The sequence below is a fragment of the Rutilus rutilus genome (genome assembly GCF_951802725.1).
Source record: "Rutilus rutilus genome assembly, chromosome: 10".
Lineage (NCBI taxonomy): Eukaryota > Metazoa > Chordata > Actinopteri > Cypriniformes > Leuciscidae > Rutilus > Rutilus rutilus.
In genome coordinates, this window is record NC_140215.1 from 8,278,098 (window position 1) to 8,296,960 (window position 18,863).

Below are 18,863 nucleotides of genomic sequence, written 5' to 3' on the forward strand. Positions count from 1 at the left end.
TGCCTCCAAAACCCGAATACATGACTGTAAACAAAACTATAATACAGGTACTATTTTCACAAGCAAGATGTAGATTTTCTCATAGTATCACAACAGATCATCAAAAGTGCAAACATTTCAGCATGTTTTCAATTGTGTTATTACAATACACAAAATCACAAAGTATCATTTTCACTACACAAAATAAGTGTTTCATCTATATAAATGTTTAATTCATACAATACTATCAAACTTTTGATTTTCATCTCTTTTTGTTCAGTTTAATACATTTCTCTATTATTTAATCCCACTAATCTTAATTGTTAATGAATGAATAATTTGGTACATCTATTTCTATAGATACAGATTCTATAGATGTAGTTTCTACTTTGTTTGTAATTTCCGATACTGATTACCAAATGTAATAAATTATTTTTACATTATAAGAAATGTATCTTAGATTAAATGTTCAAAATGTGTGTGTGCTCTGTGTAGCCTGGTAAACTATGGGGACAAAATGTCCCCAAACGATGGCAATATCCGAAATCCTTATAGGGACATGTTTGGTCCCCATGAGGGAACAGCTTATAAATCATACTAAGTGATGTTTTTTTATTAAATTTTTTTTATTAAAGTTTTCTGTGAGAGGTCGGGTTACTGTAAAGGGATCAAATCTACAGTTTGTACAGTATATACAGTAAATCATTATGTCTATAGACAGTCCACATAAAACACAAGTGAGTGTGTGTGTGTGTGTGTGTGTGTGTGTGTGTGTGTGTGTGAGAGAGAGAGAGAGTGTATGCGAACATATAGCAGGATAGATTCAAGGAAGAGGAAAAAGTCAATGACTGTGTAACATCAGATTAATCAGAGATGGACATCAATAAAAACATTTACGGTATTGGCAGCAAATTTTGTTCTATAGCACACTGAATAGTTACTATTACAAACATTATGGATTTTATGTTATGTAAGGTAATGTAGCCTGTGTTACTGTAATTATTTTAGCAACAAGGATGATTTAAAACATGTATCTTGCATTGCTTGCTATTAAATGAATTGATTGTTAAAAGTATTAAATTGAAAGAAGATCATACTGTTGTGTTTCAGTGACTAAACCAAATGTTTTCATTACATATTACAATAATCTTGTGTTTGAAACAATGATTATGTGGAGTGAAAATGTGTATAACTGAATGAAAGCATGGGATCAGCTTTTGAAAGAATTACTAGCTGTGTCACAAGTGTGATCAGTTTGGATTTTTGTACTAAGAAGTTTGAAAATGTACACCTTACTTAGGAAAATAGTACCAAAGTGAAGAAAAAAAAAAGATGTAATGCTCTATAATGTGAACAACAGTTTGTAATTCATATTACAGTTGTTTTTATTTTTACCTGTGCCATGCTGAACGCCAACAGGATAGGCCACGGTTCAAACTCCTTCCTTCTCCTCACTCGTTATGCTAAACCAATATCGCCATGTAGTGGCTGAATTCTGTTCCTGCTGCTCCAGTTGTGTTTGACAGTTCCACGCGGCTGTGCTTGAAACCGGGCAAATAACTACATATTAAAGTTGACGGTAATAATAACGAGGCTGTGAGGGATTTTAATTATGACGTCATTTTGAAAGATAATTTCTAAGCAGTTTCGCTGAGAAGTAAAATAGCAAAAAGTAAACAAAAGTTAAAAAAAATAATTTAGGCCGATAACATATTTTATATTTTTCATGTTTTTATAACAGGTTGCTATATAGATTCCAATTGCTGACACAATTTCACATCATTTTCAATGTTGTGCTAAAACAACTAAATTAGCAAATCTTTTAGCTTATGTCCCACTGTAACATACTATAATATGACACATCGCCAACAAGTAAATTTGTATCTAAATCTAATTTGTTAGTAAATGTACTAACCTCATACCTTTATGTATGCAACTGTAATTTGTATCTTAGTGTAGGCTAGCTATATAATGGTAGAGGTAGGCAACAAAAAAGTTTAAAGTGCTTAAAACTCAAAAACAAACAATAGCATAAGGTTCTGTTATGACAACATCATTTGCTTTAGTTCACAGAGGATGGTAGTATGTATCATGCAATTGTTCAATTATTGACCAATCATTTGTTAAAAACTAACCTGGAAATGCAATTAAGTGTTGTTTCTCATTTGATGGTCATAAAAAATACATTATATTTGATTTGATTTGATTATTAAAATCTTTATTATAATCATGAGGTCAAGTAGAATGAAAAACATAAAAAAAAGCTTTTTAAAAGCTTAAAAACTTTAAGAAATACAAACTTTGCCACTGTTTTATTTGCCATATACTTGGTTCTCAATACAAAAAAAAAAAAAAAAAAACTCCATCACCAATCAATTATCATTTTTTTTTTTACTGTTTAAGTACATAAAACCAAACAAAACAACCATTATTTTTGCAGTTCCTCCATGAGAAATTTTTCATGCTTGAACAAAGCGTTGACCAGGTCCTTGGCAATGCTTTCACAATTCACACACTCGAGCAGTTCCCTCATCTTCATCTGGCGTGTTGGATTCGCTCTCACATTTGCAACTGATTCACTGTGCAAGTCAAGATCATCAATGATTGGATCAATGTTCTTCACGTTTTGAATCAACTGACTGGTGTTTGCTTTCAGAAACTTTTGATAATCTGAGAATATAAAAATTAAAAAATTAAAATAATAACAGGAAAAGGAAAATGAAGGCAAATAGGAAAAAATATTAAGATTGACTCTAACCTTGTATTGGCCTGTTACCATTTCCTCTTCTTCCGCAGTCTCTATCAGGTTCCTGGACTGAAACATTAGAAAAATAATAAACTCACAATAATCTTATTTATTTATGTTTTTTTATGTTTTCTTATTGCTGCCATGAATTGAGTTAATTTATGCCTTTTGGGCAGTATTTAGCTTTGATAACTCTGCAGTAAATAAATAAGTTTGATAAGTCTGCAGTAAAATAAATGGCTGATAAAGGCTATAGTAATAGATACAATTCTGAGTCTGAATAATCCAGGAGCATGACACTAAATAAAATAAATTCATCTTGGCATATTCTACAAAACTCAATCCAATACTAACAAATTTTTTAATTTTTCTGTATCCCAGATTTGCACATGACATTGTTAGACCAGAATGTAACCTTCCTTAAAATTGGTCCCAAATAGTTTGAGTCCTTAATTAAGATTAATATACACTCATTTGCTGAGTCGGTTTACATAAAATATCTGTCAGTTCATACAATTGTTCATTACACATTCAAAAGAGTGCAACAGTGCCCGTCCCCTTTTTCAGCATCGCTGGTTCCGTAATATTTCTTCAGTAATTTTTCTCATAGTGATTTTAAAATAAAAAAATGTCTTTGTTAAGACATGAAACAAGCCAATCGGCTATGATGTGAATCACAACACTACAAACTTTGATTTTAAGCAACAAAAAAAATAGAAAATCGGACAACAAGACAAAGGTACAAGATTGTGTAGCCTACTTAACTTTTAGTGAGGGAAAGAATTAAAAACACATGAAGCATTGCGAAAAGCATAATCAAATTACAATGGATAAATATAAAATTACTGCATATATATATATTGTGTGTGTGTGTGTGTGTGTGTGTGTATATGCAAAATTTGTTTATATAGGCTAGTCTATATTTCAGTATTTTGAGAGGGTATAGGGAGATTACATCATTCGCAGTGCTTCATGGGAGTGGGCGGAGATAAAGAGCTATTTTGGAATGTGTTGCTTTTTTCGACTCTGATTGGAGTAATTTTCACAGCATCATGGGTAATAGTTTTACTTCCAGAACCCGGCTGTTGCACTCTATTATGTTTCTCATTGCAAATAAATATAAACCACACTAACTTGTTACTTGGATGCCTGATTGTCCCGCAGTGTTTGCCGACCCTAGAGAGAGAGAAAAGGCCAAGACCATGTTATTTTAAATTATTATTTAAATTCAATTTGTGCTCCCAAGAGAACTCTGGATTTCCAGGGTAAACCTTGTGTGCATCTTGAGACAAAAGGGCACTGATACAGGCTATGTGTAAAACATGTCAGTGCAAGTTGCTTTCAGTTTAAACAGCTCAAGCATGCATGGTCTGGGACTATGTCTGTGAAAGGGTGTGTATGTTTTATATTTAAAAAAAAGTAGGCTTTTTTTCTTTTCTTTTTTTTTAACACAAAAAGTCGTCGACGCCCTTTTGTTCATTCATGAAGTCGGCTAAACTACTTTTTTGATTAGGTAGGACACATTAACTTTTTATGTAGCCTAGCTATAGGCCTACTTGAAGTTGAGCACATGGGCTACCGTAACGAATTTGCTAAAGTGGACAGGCAAATCTTCTTACTGAGGCCGGGGATGTGAGAACCCTATGAAACATTGCATATACACTTTGTTTATTCATAAGATGAAAATACCGGACATCTTTGAGTAGGCTACATTTTCACGAATGATCTCTATACGAAAACTCAGCCTAGTAGGCTATTCCCAAACCCAATCTTATAAAAAGACTGTTACTGTCAAGTTCCACGCCTTTAAGCTAAAATAGGCCACTTACTTTATAACTGTTTTTTAATAGGCAAATAATGTGCACAATGCGTTTCATTTAGCCTACCAAAGCAACATACCTGAAGTGTCCACTGTTTTGATCCATTCTCTGAGTTCAGGAGAAAATTCATTCACATCATCGTTTTTCAGCAAATTCAGAAAACTTCGACACACATTTGCACCCTTTCCATGGATGATGTCCAGAAGTTTGATAACTGCCATCCTGTGATCTGTAATAGAATTAAGATGATCGTACTCTGTCGTTGTTATAAATTCGTGCTCTTGAACATGTTGCAAAATAAGAATCCAATCCAATTTAAGCCAACCGATGAGCTTAGTTTTGCTTTTCAAAAGGACTTTATCCATTTTTTGACAACAGGTTTACGCGATACAACCTTGTACTGACGTGTACGAAATACCATATACAGAGTTTACTTTCGGTTTCGATCTGTGCGTTGCATTTATTCTATGGGTGAAGATCGTTTCAAAAGAAGCTGTCTCGACCTTCTGTTAGTTAGTTTGTTAGTTTATTTATTTATATGTTTTTTTTTGTTTGCATCTTACAGCACATTATATAGGCCAATCTCATCCACTGTTATGTAACTTAATTTACAAACCTTGTCAAATGAGGCAGTTTTCTATGAGCTAAAACTGAATTTGTAAACCATTCGTTAAAAAGCATTATTGTGTATGATGCCTCTGTCTTCAGTAAATACATTTCTGTTTTGTTTTTCAACTTTTAAAAATAAAATATACAAGATTTAACTCATTTTTAAAGTCAGTTATGTAATTTAAGGTAAACATCCATTTTGATTGTATTTAAAGTGTAACTCTCGCCAAATGTATCTTGCATTGCTTGCTATTAAATGATTGTTCAAAGTACCAAATTGAAAGAAGATCATACTGTTGTGTTTCAGTGATTAAACCAAATGTTTTCATTACATATTACAATAATCTTGTGTTTGAAACAATTATTTGGAGTGAAAATGTGTATAACTGAATGAAAGCATGGGATCAGGTTTTGAAAGAATGACTGTGACACTCACAAGTGTGATCAGTTTGGATTTTTGTACTAAGAGGTTTGAAAATGTACACCTTGTTTTTAGTTTTTTCACAATTACAGTCGTTTTGATTTTTCCCTGCTTGCTGAACGCCAACAGGATAGGCCACGGTTCAAACTCCTTCCTTCTCTTCACTCGTTGTGCTAAACCAATATCGCCATGTAGTGGCTGAATTCTGTTCCTGCTGCTCCAGTTGTGTTTGACATATTTTACATATTAAACGTACAGTATGGAATTTTTCGCCGCTAGGGGTCGCTAACCTAATGTTACAATAACAAAGGCGTAGTTTGATGACGCAACATTTGCTAAGAATTATGGATCTTGTCCTCAACGTCAAGCTGACCGATTTAATAATGTTTATGGATGAGTGAATACATCAAGGTTTTTATCATGACTGTGATATGAAGCAGGTCGGGATTGCTAAGAGACAGCTATCAGCTCCACACGCGACGCGAGTCCCTCGGATATAAAAGGAATATGGACATTTCATTCTACCGAACTACACGCAAGTGCAGAATTACTACTCACAGGTCAGTTTATTAGACAAATTAAACTTGTGAGGTAACGCAGCGCTGTTTCACTTGGTCTAACATTACACTAGCACACTAAACTGCATTTGAATGTGTTGAAATTTATGTGTTAGTTTGTCTGTATGATACTAGCAGTAAGCTAGATCAACATTAGAATAACATACAGATCATATTCTAACATTTTAACATTGTTGAACAATATAACATTGATTAGTTTTATGTAAATGTACTCACCTGTTTAATAAAGAACATGTAAGTTAGGAGCGGTCGAAGTCTCGGACGTGGAGCTCTCGGCATCTCGAAAACACAGCGCTGATATTGATTCTCGTTTTAGTTCTCCTTTTTTATCCAAAGTCTGCTTGCCATGGTCCATGTTTGATCGAAACAACATTAGCGTGCAGATAGACATTGCGAACTACACAGTTGTCCACGCCAGTCGCCTTGGTTACTATCAGAGGGCTCTGGTTGCTATGGCAGTACAAGCGGAAACCAGGGACAACACGGATATGACGCCATTGAGGGTGACGTGTCTTCGAATTAAATTACAAATTTCTACAAATTTACAAAACACAACTAAAAAAAAATATATAACATAGATATAGTGATTTGTGCTATTTTTAAAGCAAAAAATTACATATTGTGCCTTTAAATTTGACGGTATTGATAACGAAGCTGTGAGGGTTTTTTTGTCATGACGTCATTTTGAAAGATAATTTCGCCATGGGTTCTAAACAGTTCGATGTTAAGCAAAATAGTTAAATTAAACAAATATAGTGAAAAGGTATAAAAGAAAAAGTGTATACACTCTAAAAAATGCTGTATTGTTTCAACCCAAAATTGGGTCAACTATGGACAAACCCAGCCATTGGGTTAAATTCGTAAATTACATTTTTAACCATTTTTTAACGTTTGGGTTTGTCCATATTTGACCCAAAATTGGGTTTAAACAACCCAGTATTTTTAGAGTGTAGTGCAATTTTTAGGCTAATAATATATTTTATATACTATATAGATTGACAATTGTTGACACAATTTCACATCATTTTCAATGTTGTGCTAACAACTAAATTAGCATATCTAAATAGTTTATTAGTAGTTCTATAAGAGAGACCTCATCTTCCTTTAAATGCAACTTATAATGTGTGTCTTATATAGTGAGGTTTAAAGCTAAAACTCGAAAACAAACAATAGCATAAGGTTCTGTTGAGACAACATCATTTGCTTTAGTTCACAGAGGATGGTAGTATGTATCATGCAATTAAGCAAGTTGTTAAAAACTATCCTGGGAATGCAATTACTGTAAGTGTTGTCTTTAGTAAGCAGTAAAATTAATGTCAACAAAGCTTGATGTAATGTTAAGTTGTTTCTCATTTGATGGTCATAAAAAATCCATTATATTTGATTTAATTATTATAATCTTTATTGTAATCAAAGTCAAGTGGAATGAAAAACATAAAAAAAAAAATCCAGTAAAATGCATTTAAAGATATCAAAGCTTAAAAACGTACAAACTCATGAACTAAAGAAATATGAACTATGCCACTGTTTATTATGTGCAATATATAATTTATATGCCCAGTTTGGTTATATGTATTCTTACCCGTACAATATAATTGGTTCTCAATACAAAAAAAAATTAAACTCCACCACCAATCAATTAAAAACATTTAAGAAAAATCTTTTTTTTTTTTTTTTTAAGTACATAATACCAAACAATACAACAGTTATTTTTGCAGTTCCTTCATTAGAGATTCTTCAAGCTTGAACAAAGCGTTGACCAGGTCCTTGGCAATCGAGCAGGGAAAGGAAAATGAAGGCAAAATGGGAAAGAATATAAAGATAGAATTGGACCGTGTATTGACCTGTTACCACTTTCTCTTCTTTCTGAAACATTAGAAAAAAATAGGATTATAGTGACATTATTATGTCATTTTTATGTTTAAAAAAATTAAAAAGTTTTATTACTGCTGCCATGACAGTCCTTTTAGGTAGTATTTAGCTCTGAGCCTGCTGTCAAACAAACGGCTGATAGTTATAGTATAGTTACAATTCTGAGTCTGAATAATCCAGGAGCATGACAATAAATAAAATAAACTCATCTTGGCACATTCTACAAAACTCAATCCAATAGTACCAAAAACATAACATTTATCTGTATCCCAGATTTGCACATGACACTGCAATGTAATCTTTCTTAAAACTGGTCCCAAATAGTTAACTCCGAGTGCTTAATTAAGATTAATATATACTCTGTTACAGAATCTAATTTTATACATTACATAGGCGAAAACTGTTTTAATAGTTTCTCATGTATTACACTTACAATTTGCCGGCATATTTATATTTATCCCATTGGAGCTTAGAGTTGAACCAGTTATGATAGGTGAAAACACACGGCCGCCATCAGTTGCAGAGATTTTGCCTGTTTACAAAAAATATCTGTCAGTTCATCTGTCAATTGTTCATTATACATCCAGAGTGCAACAGTGCCCGTCCCCCTTTTCACCGTCGCTGGTTACCGGAAGTAGTTATTCATTCATATTTCCCATAGTGATTAAAATATGCAGATATAGCCTGTACAAACATTTCAGTATTTTGAGAGGGTATGGACTATGGAGATTGTTATTCGCAGTGCTTCATGTTTTGGATTGTGTTGCTTTTTTCAACTCTCTGTTTGGCATAATTTTTTTTACTACAGCATCATGGGTAATGTAGTTTTCACCAAGAGTTCCACTGTGAAACACGATTATTTTAAAAAATAATGCTGAAATAATGCAGGCTGGAGGCTTTATCAGAAGCAAATACCATATATTAACAACCTCTTTGCTCACAGGTCTGTCTTTAAAATCAATTTCCGTATGGAGAAAATAAATGTTTTTACTTCCAGAAACCGGCTGTTGCACTCTAGTTTCCCATTGCAAATAAATATAAACCACACTAACATGTAACTTGGATGCTTGATTGTCCCGCAGTGTTTGCCGTCTCTAGAGAGAGAGAGAAAAAAGGAAAGACCATGTTATTTTAAATGGCAAAAATCATGCAAGCATCCTATAATGCAGTGCATTACAGTACATTGATCTGCCCTGTTTAACACAACACATACGCTATTTAGGGTGAGAAAAAAAAAAAGAAAAAAAAGATTGAATCTAACCTTGTATTGACCTCTTAGCTTCTCCTTTTTCACAGTCTTTATTGGGTTTCTGGACTGAAACATTAGAAAAATATATTATTTTGAGATTTGTTATTTATTTATTTATTTGTTTGTTTGTTCACAAGAATTGAGTCCAATGCGTAGGCTATATCATTTTGAAGAATTTTACAGTTCTTTTCCATTCAGGGCAGTTTAATATCATGAAAATGTAACTATATCTGAAAGAAGACACTTGATCGCGCCCAGCTACGACTCTAAAAGGCCTAACTGAATTCACCCTGTGAAGCCATTTTTTCATTAGGCATAGCCTAATAGGTTTGTGGCATCAATAAAGTAACTATGGCCTGGTTTCACAAACTGGGCTTAGATTAAGCCAGGATTAGTCCTTAGTTTAATTAGGGCATTTAAGGAGCTTTTATAAACTTGTCTAGTGTTGCCAGGGTCGCGGTTTTCCCACACAATTGGACTATTTTGAAAATGCAGTTGCGGGCCACAGATTTTTTGGCCACCACAAATGTTTTATCTGTAGACAAAGAAAAATTAAAATACATCCTTTTACTAATGTGTGTTGATCCCATGGAATGAATACCTGGCAACCCAAAGACAATGGAATGAGCTGAAGTGAAGGTGAAACATACTGTATGAGGGGAACACTTCACAACCTAGAAGCTGCGTTTCACCCACATACAGTAATGCAGGGAATTTTAAGGCAGGTTAATTAAGTTTGGCATTGTAGATTAATTGCACTGATGCTTGTGTGTAGACAAAACAAGAGTGTATAAAGACTATGAAGGCTATTAATAATGGTCTTGACAGAGATCAGAAAGTAAAAGTTTTTCATCTATTGTATACAGATGTGTAGGTGTCATGATTCTGCCTTCATGTCCTAGATCTTTCTTGTTTTGAGGCAGGATCATGACAGACCCATGTTTTGTGTACAAGCACATGGCCATTTGTTTGGGCCATGTGCTTGCGTTGTCTCGTCATGTAACCCCGCCCCCTTGTTATCTCATCTCGTCATCATTAGATTATTGCTTTCCTGTGTCACCTGTTCCTGATTAGTTTGCTCCCTATTTAATCCCCTTGTGTTTGCTGTCCTGTGTCGGTACATTGTCTATCCTTGTTTGATACCCTCCGTGAGTTACCTGAAGAAAGCCTTGTCTTGTTAGAAGTATTTGATCCTGTCTTTATTGTCTGAGTGTTAGTCTAGTGTTTTCTGTCTTAATAGTTCATCCTGTCTTGTTTTACCCCCTCGTGGGTTTTGTTTTCTGTTTTTGTGTATTAATAAATCTTGAGTGTCTGCACCTCGTCTGCTTCTGGGTTCATCTCCTCCACATCCCATGACAGAATGTACCGACCAAAAGAGAACCCAGCAGACAGAAGGTCCTCGCCCGTCGAGTCCCAAGCAGACCTTCTAATAGAGTGGTGGCACAAGACGAGCTCTGACGTCAGAATCGGCAAGCTGCTGATTCCTCCTCAGGGAGAAAGGTCCATTAAGGAGTACGCTCGGGTCGCTCATGAGAAGAGACTCTTCCTTCCTGACATCCTTCTAAACCGCTACTTCATTGCGGGTCTCAACGCTCCTCCGCCTCTTGCTGAACGGGAGAGGTTGGTAGACCGCCCGTTTGCTGATATGGTGGACTGCCTGTCGCGAAGGGAGTTGCGGGGCTCCATCTTCTCTCCACCCGCCTCGCTGCCAGTGGTCCCGGAGGATCGCGTCCTGGCCGTTGTTGCCCATGGTGATCCGGCTGGTTCCACTTCTCCTGAGGTCTCTTCTGCACCTTTTGAGCTCCGTGGTAAACGAGGGAGACGGGTTTCTTGGGATTCCCCATCTGAGTCTTCCTCGACCGAGTCAGCGCTGCCCGAGAACGCCATCCCAGCTCCAGTTACGGTCCCTGCTGAGCTTCTTCAACCGGTCACTAGTCCGTCTACGGCCTCGGCACCGCGACCTAGGAGGAAGAAGAGGAGAAGGGGAGCCTCTAGTTCTTCATCTCAGCCCGCTCCTGCAAGCGCTGTTCCAGAGCCCGCTCCTGCAAGCGCTGTTCCAGAGCCCGCTCCTGCAAGCGCTGTTCCAGAGCCCGCTCCTGCAAGCGCTGTTCCAGAGCCCGCTCCTGCAAGCGCTGTTCCAGAGCCCGCTCCTGCAAGCGCTGTTCCAGAGCCCGCTCCTGCAAGCGCTGTTCCAGAGCCCGCTCCTGCAAGCGCTGTTCCAGAGCCCGCTCCTGCAAGCGCTGTTCCAGAGCCCGCTCCTGCAAGCGCTGTTCCAGAGCCCGCTCCTGCAAGCGCTGTTCCAGAGCCCGCTCCTGCAAGCGCTGTTCCAGAGCCCGCTCCTGCAAGCGCTGTTCCAGAGCCCGCTCCTGCAAGCGCTGTTCCAGAGCCCGCTCCTGCAAGCGCTGTTCCAGAGCCCGCTCCTGCAAGCGCTGTTCCAGAGCCCGCTCCTGCAAGCGCTGTTCCAGAGCCCGCAGTCATGAGGGCTGCAGAGCGAGCAGCGGCCGATTCAGCTGCTAAGGCTGTTTTGCGGTCGGTTGCTGCGAGTCACGAGATGCCGATTGTCATCGCTGCAAGAGCCTTGTCCGAGTACCTGTCCAGTCTAGCCAAGATTCTGGAGAGTCCTGTCCCAGCTGATGTGTCCAGCCCTGTCCCAGCTGATGTGTCCAGCCCTGTCCCAGCTGATGTGTCCAGCCCTGTCCCAGCTGATGTGTCCAGCCCTGTCCCAGCTGATGTGTCCAGCCCTGTCCCAGCTGATGTGTCCAGCCCTGTCCCAGCTGATGTGTCCAGCCCTGTCCCAGCTGATGTGTCCAGCCCTGTCCCAGCTGATGTGTCCAGCCCTGTCCCAGCTGATGTGTCCAGCCCTGTCCCAGCTGATGTGTCCAGCCCTGTCCCAGCTGATGTGTCCAGCCCTGTCCCAGCTGATGTGTCCAGCCCTGTCCCAGCTGATGTGTCCAGCCCTGTCCCAGCTGATGTGTCCAGCCCTGTCCCAGCTGATGTGTCCAGCCCTGTCCCAGCTGATGTGTCCAGCCCTGTCCCAGCTGATGTGTCCAGCCCTGTCCCAGCTGATGTGTCCAGCCCTGTCCCAGCTGATGTGTCCAGCCCTGTCCCAGCTGATGTGTCCAGCCCTGTCCCAGCTGATGTGTCCAGCCCTGTCCCAGCTGATGTGTCCAGCCCTGTCCCAGCTGATGTGTCCAGCCCTGTCCCAGCTGATGTGTCCAGCCCTGTCCCAGCTGATGTGTCCAGCCCTGTCCCAGCTGATGTGTCCAGCCCTGTCCCAGCTGATGTGTCCAGCCCTGTCCCAGCTGATGTGTCCAGCCCTGTCCCAGCTGATGTGTCCAGCCCTGTCCCAGCTGATGTGTCCAGCCCTGTCCCAGCTGATGTGTCCAGCCCTGTCCCAGCTGATGTGTCCAGCCCTGTCCCAGCTGATGTGTCCAGCCCTGTCCCAGCTGATGTGTCCAGCCCTGTCCCAGCTGATGTGTCCAGCCCTGTCCCAGCTGATGTGTCCAGCCCTGTCCCAGCTGATGTGTCCAGCCCTGTCCCAGCTGATGTGTCCAGCCCTGTCCCAGCTGATGTGTCCAGCCCTGTCCCAGCTGATGTGTCCAGCCCTGTCCCAGCTGATGTGTCCAGCCCTGTCCCAGCTGATGTGTCCAGCCCTGTCCCAGCTGATGTGTCCAGCCCTGTCCCAGCTGATGTGTCCAGCCCTGTCCCAGCTGATGTGTCCAGCCCTGTCCCAGCTGATGTGTCCAGCCCTGTCCCAGCTGATGTGTCCAGCCCTGTCCCAGCTGATGTGTCCAGCCCTGTCCCAGCTGATGTGTCCAGCCCTGTCCCAGCTGATGTGTCCAGCCCTGTCCCAGCTGATGTGTCCAGCCCTGTCCCAGCTGATGTGTCCAGCCCTGTCCCAGCTGATGTGTCCAGCCCTGTCCCAGCTGATGTGTCCAGCCCTGTCCCAGCTGATGTGTCCAGCCCTGTCCCAGCTGATGTGTCCAGCCCTGTCCCAGCTGATGTGTCCAGCCCTGTCCCAGCTGATGGGTCCAGCCCTGTCCCAGCTGATGGGTCCAGCCCTGTCCCAGCTGATGGGTCCAGCCCTGTCCCAGCTGATGGGTCCAGCCCTGTCCCAGCTGATGGGTCCAGCCCTGTCCCAGCTGATGGGTCCAGCCCTGTCCCAGCTGATGGGTCCAGCCCTGTCCCAGCTGATGGGTCCAGCCCTGTCCCAGCTGATGGGTCCAGCCCTGTCCCAGCTGATGGGTCCAGCCCTGTCCCAGCTGATGGGTCCAGCCCTGTCCCAGCTGATGGGTCCAGCCCTGTCCCAGCTGATGGGTCCAGCCCTGTCCCAGCTGATGGGTCCAGCCCTGTCCCAGCTGATGGGTCCAGCCCTGTCCCAGCTGATGGGTCCAGCCCTGTCCCAGCTGATGGGTCCAGCCCTGTCCCAGCTGATGGGTCCAGCCCTGTCCCAGCTGATGGGTCCAGCCCTGTCCCAGCTGACGGGTCCAGCCCTGTCCCAGCTGACGGGTCCAGCCCTGTCCCAGCTGACGGGTCCAGCCCTGTCCCAGCTGACGGGTCCAGCCCTGTCCCAGCTGACGGGTCCAGCCCTGTCCCAGCAGACGGGTCCAGCCCTGTCCCAGCAGACGGGTCCAGCCCTGTCCCAGCAGACGGGTCCAGCCCTGTCCCAGCAGACGGGTCCAGCCCTGTCCCAGCTGACGGGTCCAGCCCTGTCCCAGCTGACGGGTCCAGCCCTGTCCCAGCTGACGGGTCCAGCCCTGTCCCAGCTGACGGGTCCAGCCCTGTCCCAGCTGACGGGTCCAGCCCTGTCCCAGCTGACGGGTCCAGCCCTGTCCCAGCTGACGGGTCCAGCCCTGTCCCAGCTGACGGGTCCAGCCCTGTCCCAGCTGACGGGTCCAGTCCTGTCCCAGCTGACAGGAGGATGTCTGTGTCCAGTCCTGTCCCAGCTAATGTGTCCAGCCCTGTCCCAGCATCAGTCTACATCTTTCTCCACTCCTTTACCACCTGCCTCACCCATTGTCTTCGCTCCGCTGCCGGCTGTAGCGTTTCCCTCTGTCTCCACTTCACCCCGGACTGTTTCCCCCAAGACTGCTCCTCGTGTGTCCCCACCCAAACCTGCCCGGACCCGTTGCCCGCAGCCCACACCCTCATCCCGAAGACCCAAGACCCCTGACCTGCCTGTTCACCCTGGTCTGCCCCCCAAGGACTTTGTGTTTCCCCCCAGTCCTCCCATCCACCCTGGACATTCCCCCATGAACTCTGTGTTGTCTCCGCCTCCTCTTCCTTGTTTTTTATTTTTATTATGTCACCCCAATCCTGTCATTGTGTATTCATGTCTGCTTTTATTAGTTTTTGTCATGTATTGTTGGTTTGTGTCTATGTCTCAGTCGGTCTTGTCCCGTGTTTCATGTTCCCTCTAGGGAGCGTCTGGAAGCCGCTCCTTGGGGGGAGGGTTCTGTCATGATTCTGCCTTCATGTCCTAGATCTTTCTTGTTTTGAGGCAGGATCATGACAGACCCATGTTTTGTGTACAAGCACATGGCCATTTGTTTGGGCCATGTGCTTGCGTTGTCTCGTCATGTAACCCCGCCCCCTTGTTATCTCATCTCGTCATCATTAGATTATTGCTTTCCTGTGTCACCTGTTCCTGATTAGTTTGCTCCCTATTTAATCCCCTTGTGTTTGCTGTCCTGTGTCGGTACATTGTCTATCCTTGTTTGATACCCTCCGTGAGTTACCTGAAGAAAGCCTTGTCTTGTTAGAAGTATTTGATCCTGTCTTTATTGTCTAAGTTTATCGTCTGAGTGTTAGTCTAGTGTTTTCTGTCTTAATAGTTCATCCTGTCTTGTTTTACCCCCTCGTGGGTTTTGTTTTCTGTTTTTGTGTATTAATAAATCTTGAGTGTCTGCACCTCGTCTGCTTCTGGGTTCATCTCCTCCACATCCCATGACATGTAGGCTACTACAATGTTAAAATAATTTGGGAAGTGCACAGACAATGTGAGTTTTAAGGCAAAAATATATAGCCTATTTATCTTATAAACTGCATTTAGATCTGCTAAATCTAATCTGCTAAATGCTAAAAGGTATAAATGTATAATTAAATTATGAACATCATGATTTTCTGTAAAGCTATAAATAACTTTGACTTTACTTTTATGGATGGCTTTATCTGCTCATCACATTGTGACAGTGGTCATTCAAATTCATAGCTTACATTTTAAACAATTGATACAATGTGATGAAAGTTAAAATCTACGGAGCCCGGGAAGTCACCTGTGGGAGAAAAAAAAAAAATCCGTGGCGACGGTTTTGCAATCCGTCCGCTCAGTTTATAAACCGTACTCACGAATTCTCAAACTGTTCCCTCGGTTTAACAAATCGTGCCCACGGATTAATAAACCGTACCCACGAGTTTCTAATCCGCGCTCTCAGATTTGTAAACCGTGCCTTCAGTTTTTGCAATCTGTACCCACAAATTCATAAACCGTGCCCACGCTTTCGCAATCCGTTTCCACGGGTTTGTAATCTGTAGGCCTACTCACGGATTTGTGGCTCACTCTCATTTTAGAAGAACACGTTGTTAACGAATCTTATTGTATATTGTTTTATTGAATATTAAGTGGAATACATCAAATTGACATACGTCTGCATGCATGCTTAAAGTGATTCTCAATTGTAGCGGCGGGTATGGGTGGAATATAGGCCTACGATTTAATATGAATGACGTGCATCAAAATCTTTTGTTTATTTGTGATAATCTTAGCAATTTATTATTATTTTCTAACCCATATTATGACTGATATTTGAAGAATTGCTTTGTTCATTTTTTTGTAAGTTTTGGACAAAAGCGTCTTCTAAATATGTAGCCTAAAATGTAATAATTATAAAATCCCGGGCTCCGTAATACTCAAAGACAGAGTAAAAGAAGAATTAAAAAGTACCAACATTTAAAAAAGTAAGTAACTGAAGAGGAATAAAATACAGATTAAATAATTAAATATGCACATATGGAAAGTGGCCGTATGCTTTATAGAAATTGTAATTTTATGTTAGGCTGTTTTTGTTTTGGTTTTGTTTTTCAAAAAACAAAACTCATCGACGCCATTTTGTTCATTCTTAAAGTAGGCTAAACTACTTTTTTGATTAGGCCTACATTTACTTTTTTGTACTTGAAGTTGACCACATGAGTGGGCTACCATAACGAATTTTCTAAGTTGGGTTGGCAAAACCTCTTACTGAGGCTGGATGTGAGAACCCTATGGAAATTTGCACTTACACTGTTTATTCATAAGATGAAAATACCGTATCCTTTAGTAGCCTACATTTTTTACAAATTATCTCTATATGAAAACACAGCCTATAGTAGGTTATTCCCAAACCCAATCTTAAAAAAAAAAAAAAAAAGACTTGCTGTCCATTTCCACACCTTTCAGCTAAAATGGGCCACCCACTTTATGCACAGGTTTTTAAAGGAGTCATAATGTAGAAATTTCACTTTTCCACGAGAATCAATGTATGTTATGATTGCATAATGATTATACACTGGCCGGGAAGCCGATATTTATAAGTGAAGCGTTTGTTTACCTCGGGGTTTGTAAAATAGGCCACGTGCACGCGCACGAAAAAACGAGATTTTGATTTCTTCCCCTTCTTGACGTCAAGACGGGGGAGGATATACCAAATATGGACGACGCAAACCTATGCCGCGGGAAGCCCGCCCCTCTCCCCCTCTCCCCCTCAGATTCAGTTTAGTCGACTCGAGAAAGATGGAGAAATCGAGTGCACACCTGAGATGCTCTGTGGGTGACTGCCACAAACAACATGCAAATGTGTTTTATCTACCAAAAACGGACGAAACTATCAGGGAACAGTGGATGAAATTCATTTTTAATGACGCTGTCCCAACAACTCTTTCAAGTGGCGTATCGTTAGGTGTGTGTGCTAAACATTTTACACCGGAATCTTTTACAAATTTGGGGCAGTATCAGGCGAACTTGGCCTCGAAGCTCCGTTTGGGAAAAGGTGCCATCCCAACCATCAGGGACTTGCCAGAAATTGAAAAGGTAAGACTGTGTTTTTATTGCTCTACTGTGGTTAACAAATAGCAGCTAACTGCTAATGCGGCTATTGTATGTAACGTTACCTTCGAGGTAAACACGGGGAATGGACTCTACGAATGCTAGCCACATCTTTCGACTTTGTTTTACACTAGCAGCTACAGTAGTGACGGTACAGGAGTCCATGCTCAGTGGCTAAAACTGTTTAAATGCAAGTATGAAAACAATATACCACTAAACATTATTAGCCAAACTCATGCAAAACATGCAGTTTGAAAATAGCTTTCAGTTAGTGGGGCTTCTGTAAGAATGTATCTGGCAATGGTGTATTTTTTCTTTTTTCTTTGGTTGTGATTACAATTTCACTAACAATAAGTACCGTCACATTTATTGAGCTATTGCAGTATTTTGTCTATGTTTTTGTACCGCTTGGAAGCAGTAAAATACATTCCTGCAACCAATCAACGCGCCCCTCATTTGCATTATTATAATGACCGTCCACGACAGCCAAAACATCGCATCAGATCTCGCGAGACAATAATGCCTTTAGAAATAAGGGTCTGAGGGGCTCTGTGTTGATTTTTTTTTTCACTTTTCTTTTTTAGAAGTCCCTAAAATACTATAATAGAGCATTTGGGTATCCAAGGTAACACAACATTATGACTCCTTTAAGAGATATGCGAAGAATGTGCTCAATGCAAAACATACCTGAAGTGTCCACTGTTTTGATCCATTTTCTGAGTTCAGGAGAAAATTCATTCACATCATCGTGTTTCAGCAAATTCAGAAAATGTCGACAAACATTTTCACCCTTTCCATGGATGATGTCCAGAAGTTTGATAACTACATCCGTGGGATCTGTCATTGATTTAAGATGATCGTACTCAGTCGTTGTTATAAGTTCGCGCACTTGAACATGTTGCAAAATAATGTTCCAATCCGATTTAAGCCAACGGATGAGCTTAATTTTGCTTTTCAAAAGGACTTTATCCATTTTCGACAACCGTTTGCGCTACAACCTACAGTGACGTGTACAAGAAATACCACATGGGACTGTGGCGTAGCAGACGGGCGGGGTAATTTTTTTTTAACCTAATGCACCTCAAGAGGAATAGTAAGAAAATTAATTAAGACAGTTAGGCTAGCTATAGCCTTCTATATATCGTTATCAGCACCTGGATTCAGCTCTAATCGTCTCTGAGAGAATATGCACCGTTAATTCAGCGTCAGCTGTTTTTACTTTCACTTTCTGTGTATGTGAATAGTTGACTGGGGTTTGAGAATTCTTCACCAGCATAACTCGACTAGAGCAAAGTTTGCGCATTGCTTGTGTGATATCCGGCTCGCCCTTATGCTTTAAAATGTATTGTTGTATAGAGACAGACAGACTTTATTAGTTCGTTTTCGATATGTGCGTTGCATTTATTCTAACGGGTCGCTGCGAAGATCGTGTCAAAAGGACAGCTGCCTATTTATTTATGCTTGTTGTTTGCATCTAACAGCACATTATGTATTAGGCTGTCTAATCTC

At 41.0% G+C, this 18,863-nt stretch overlaps 1 protein-coding gene and 1 long non-coding RNA gene across 3 annotated transcripts; one reads left to right on the forward strand and one right to left on the reverse strand.

Annotated features, from left to right (window-relative positions):
• Positions 1-2,178: 2,178 nt before the first annotated feature.
• LOC311298041 (uncharacterized protein) lies at positions 2,179-18,592 on the reverse strand. Of its 2 annotated transcripts, XM_084420608.1 has the most exons (6): positions 18,042-18,592; positions 9,287-9,340; positions 9,078-9,119; positions 8,459-8,557; positions 2,738-2,794; positions 2,179-2,649 (listed from the first exon to the last, which is right to left on the reverse strand). In XM_084420608.1, exons 1-6 carry the CDS (start codon positions 18,325-18,327, stop codon positions 2,408-2,410), a joined length of 780 nt encoding a protein of 259 aa, XP_084276734.1. In that variant the 5' UTR covers positions 18,328-18,592; the 3' UTR covers positions 2,179-2,407. The 2 variants fall into 2 exon arrangements, with proteins under 2 accessions (XP_084276734.1, XP_084276735.1); XM_084420609.1 differs by lacking the exons at positions 8,459-8,557; positions 9,078-9,119; positions 9,287-9,340; positions 18,042-18,592 and adding exons at positions 3,860-3,901; positions 4,625-4,970.
• On the forward strand, positions 9,790-18,584 carry LOC311298042. The gene is made up of 3 exons (XR_014628906.1): positions 9,790-10,148; positions 15,232-16,750; positions 18,007-18,584. It is a non-coding gene; the product is annotated as an uncharacterized lncRNA (long non-coding RNA).
• Positions 18,593-18,863: the final 271 nt, after the last annotated feature.

Bases quoted from the DNA above. Each gene is read 5' to 3' on its own strand.
- LOC311298041 (XM_084420608.1), bottom strand. From the start codon at position 18,327: ATGGATAAAGTCCTTTTGAAAAGCAAAATTAAGCTCATCCGTTGGCTT. The intron at 9,341-18,041 runs GTATGTTTTGCA...CTAATGTTTCAG, and splicing joins CAAAACAGTGGACACTTCAG to TCCAGAAACCCAATAAAGAC. The intron at 2,650-2,737 runs GTTAGAGTCAAT...TTATATTCTCAG, and splicing joins TGGTAACAGGCCAATACAAG to ATTATCAAAAGTTTCTGAAA.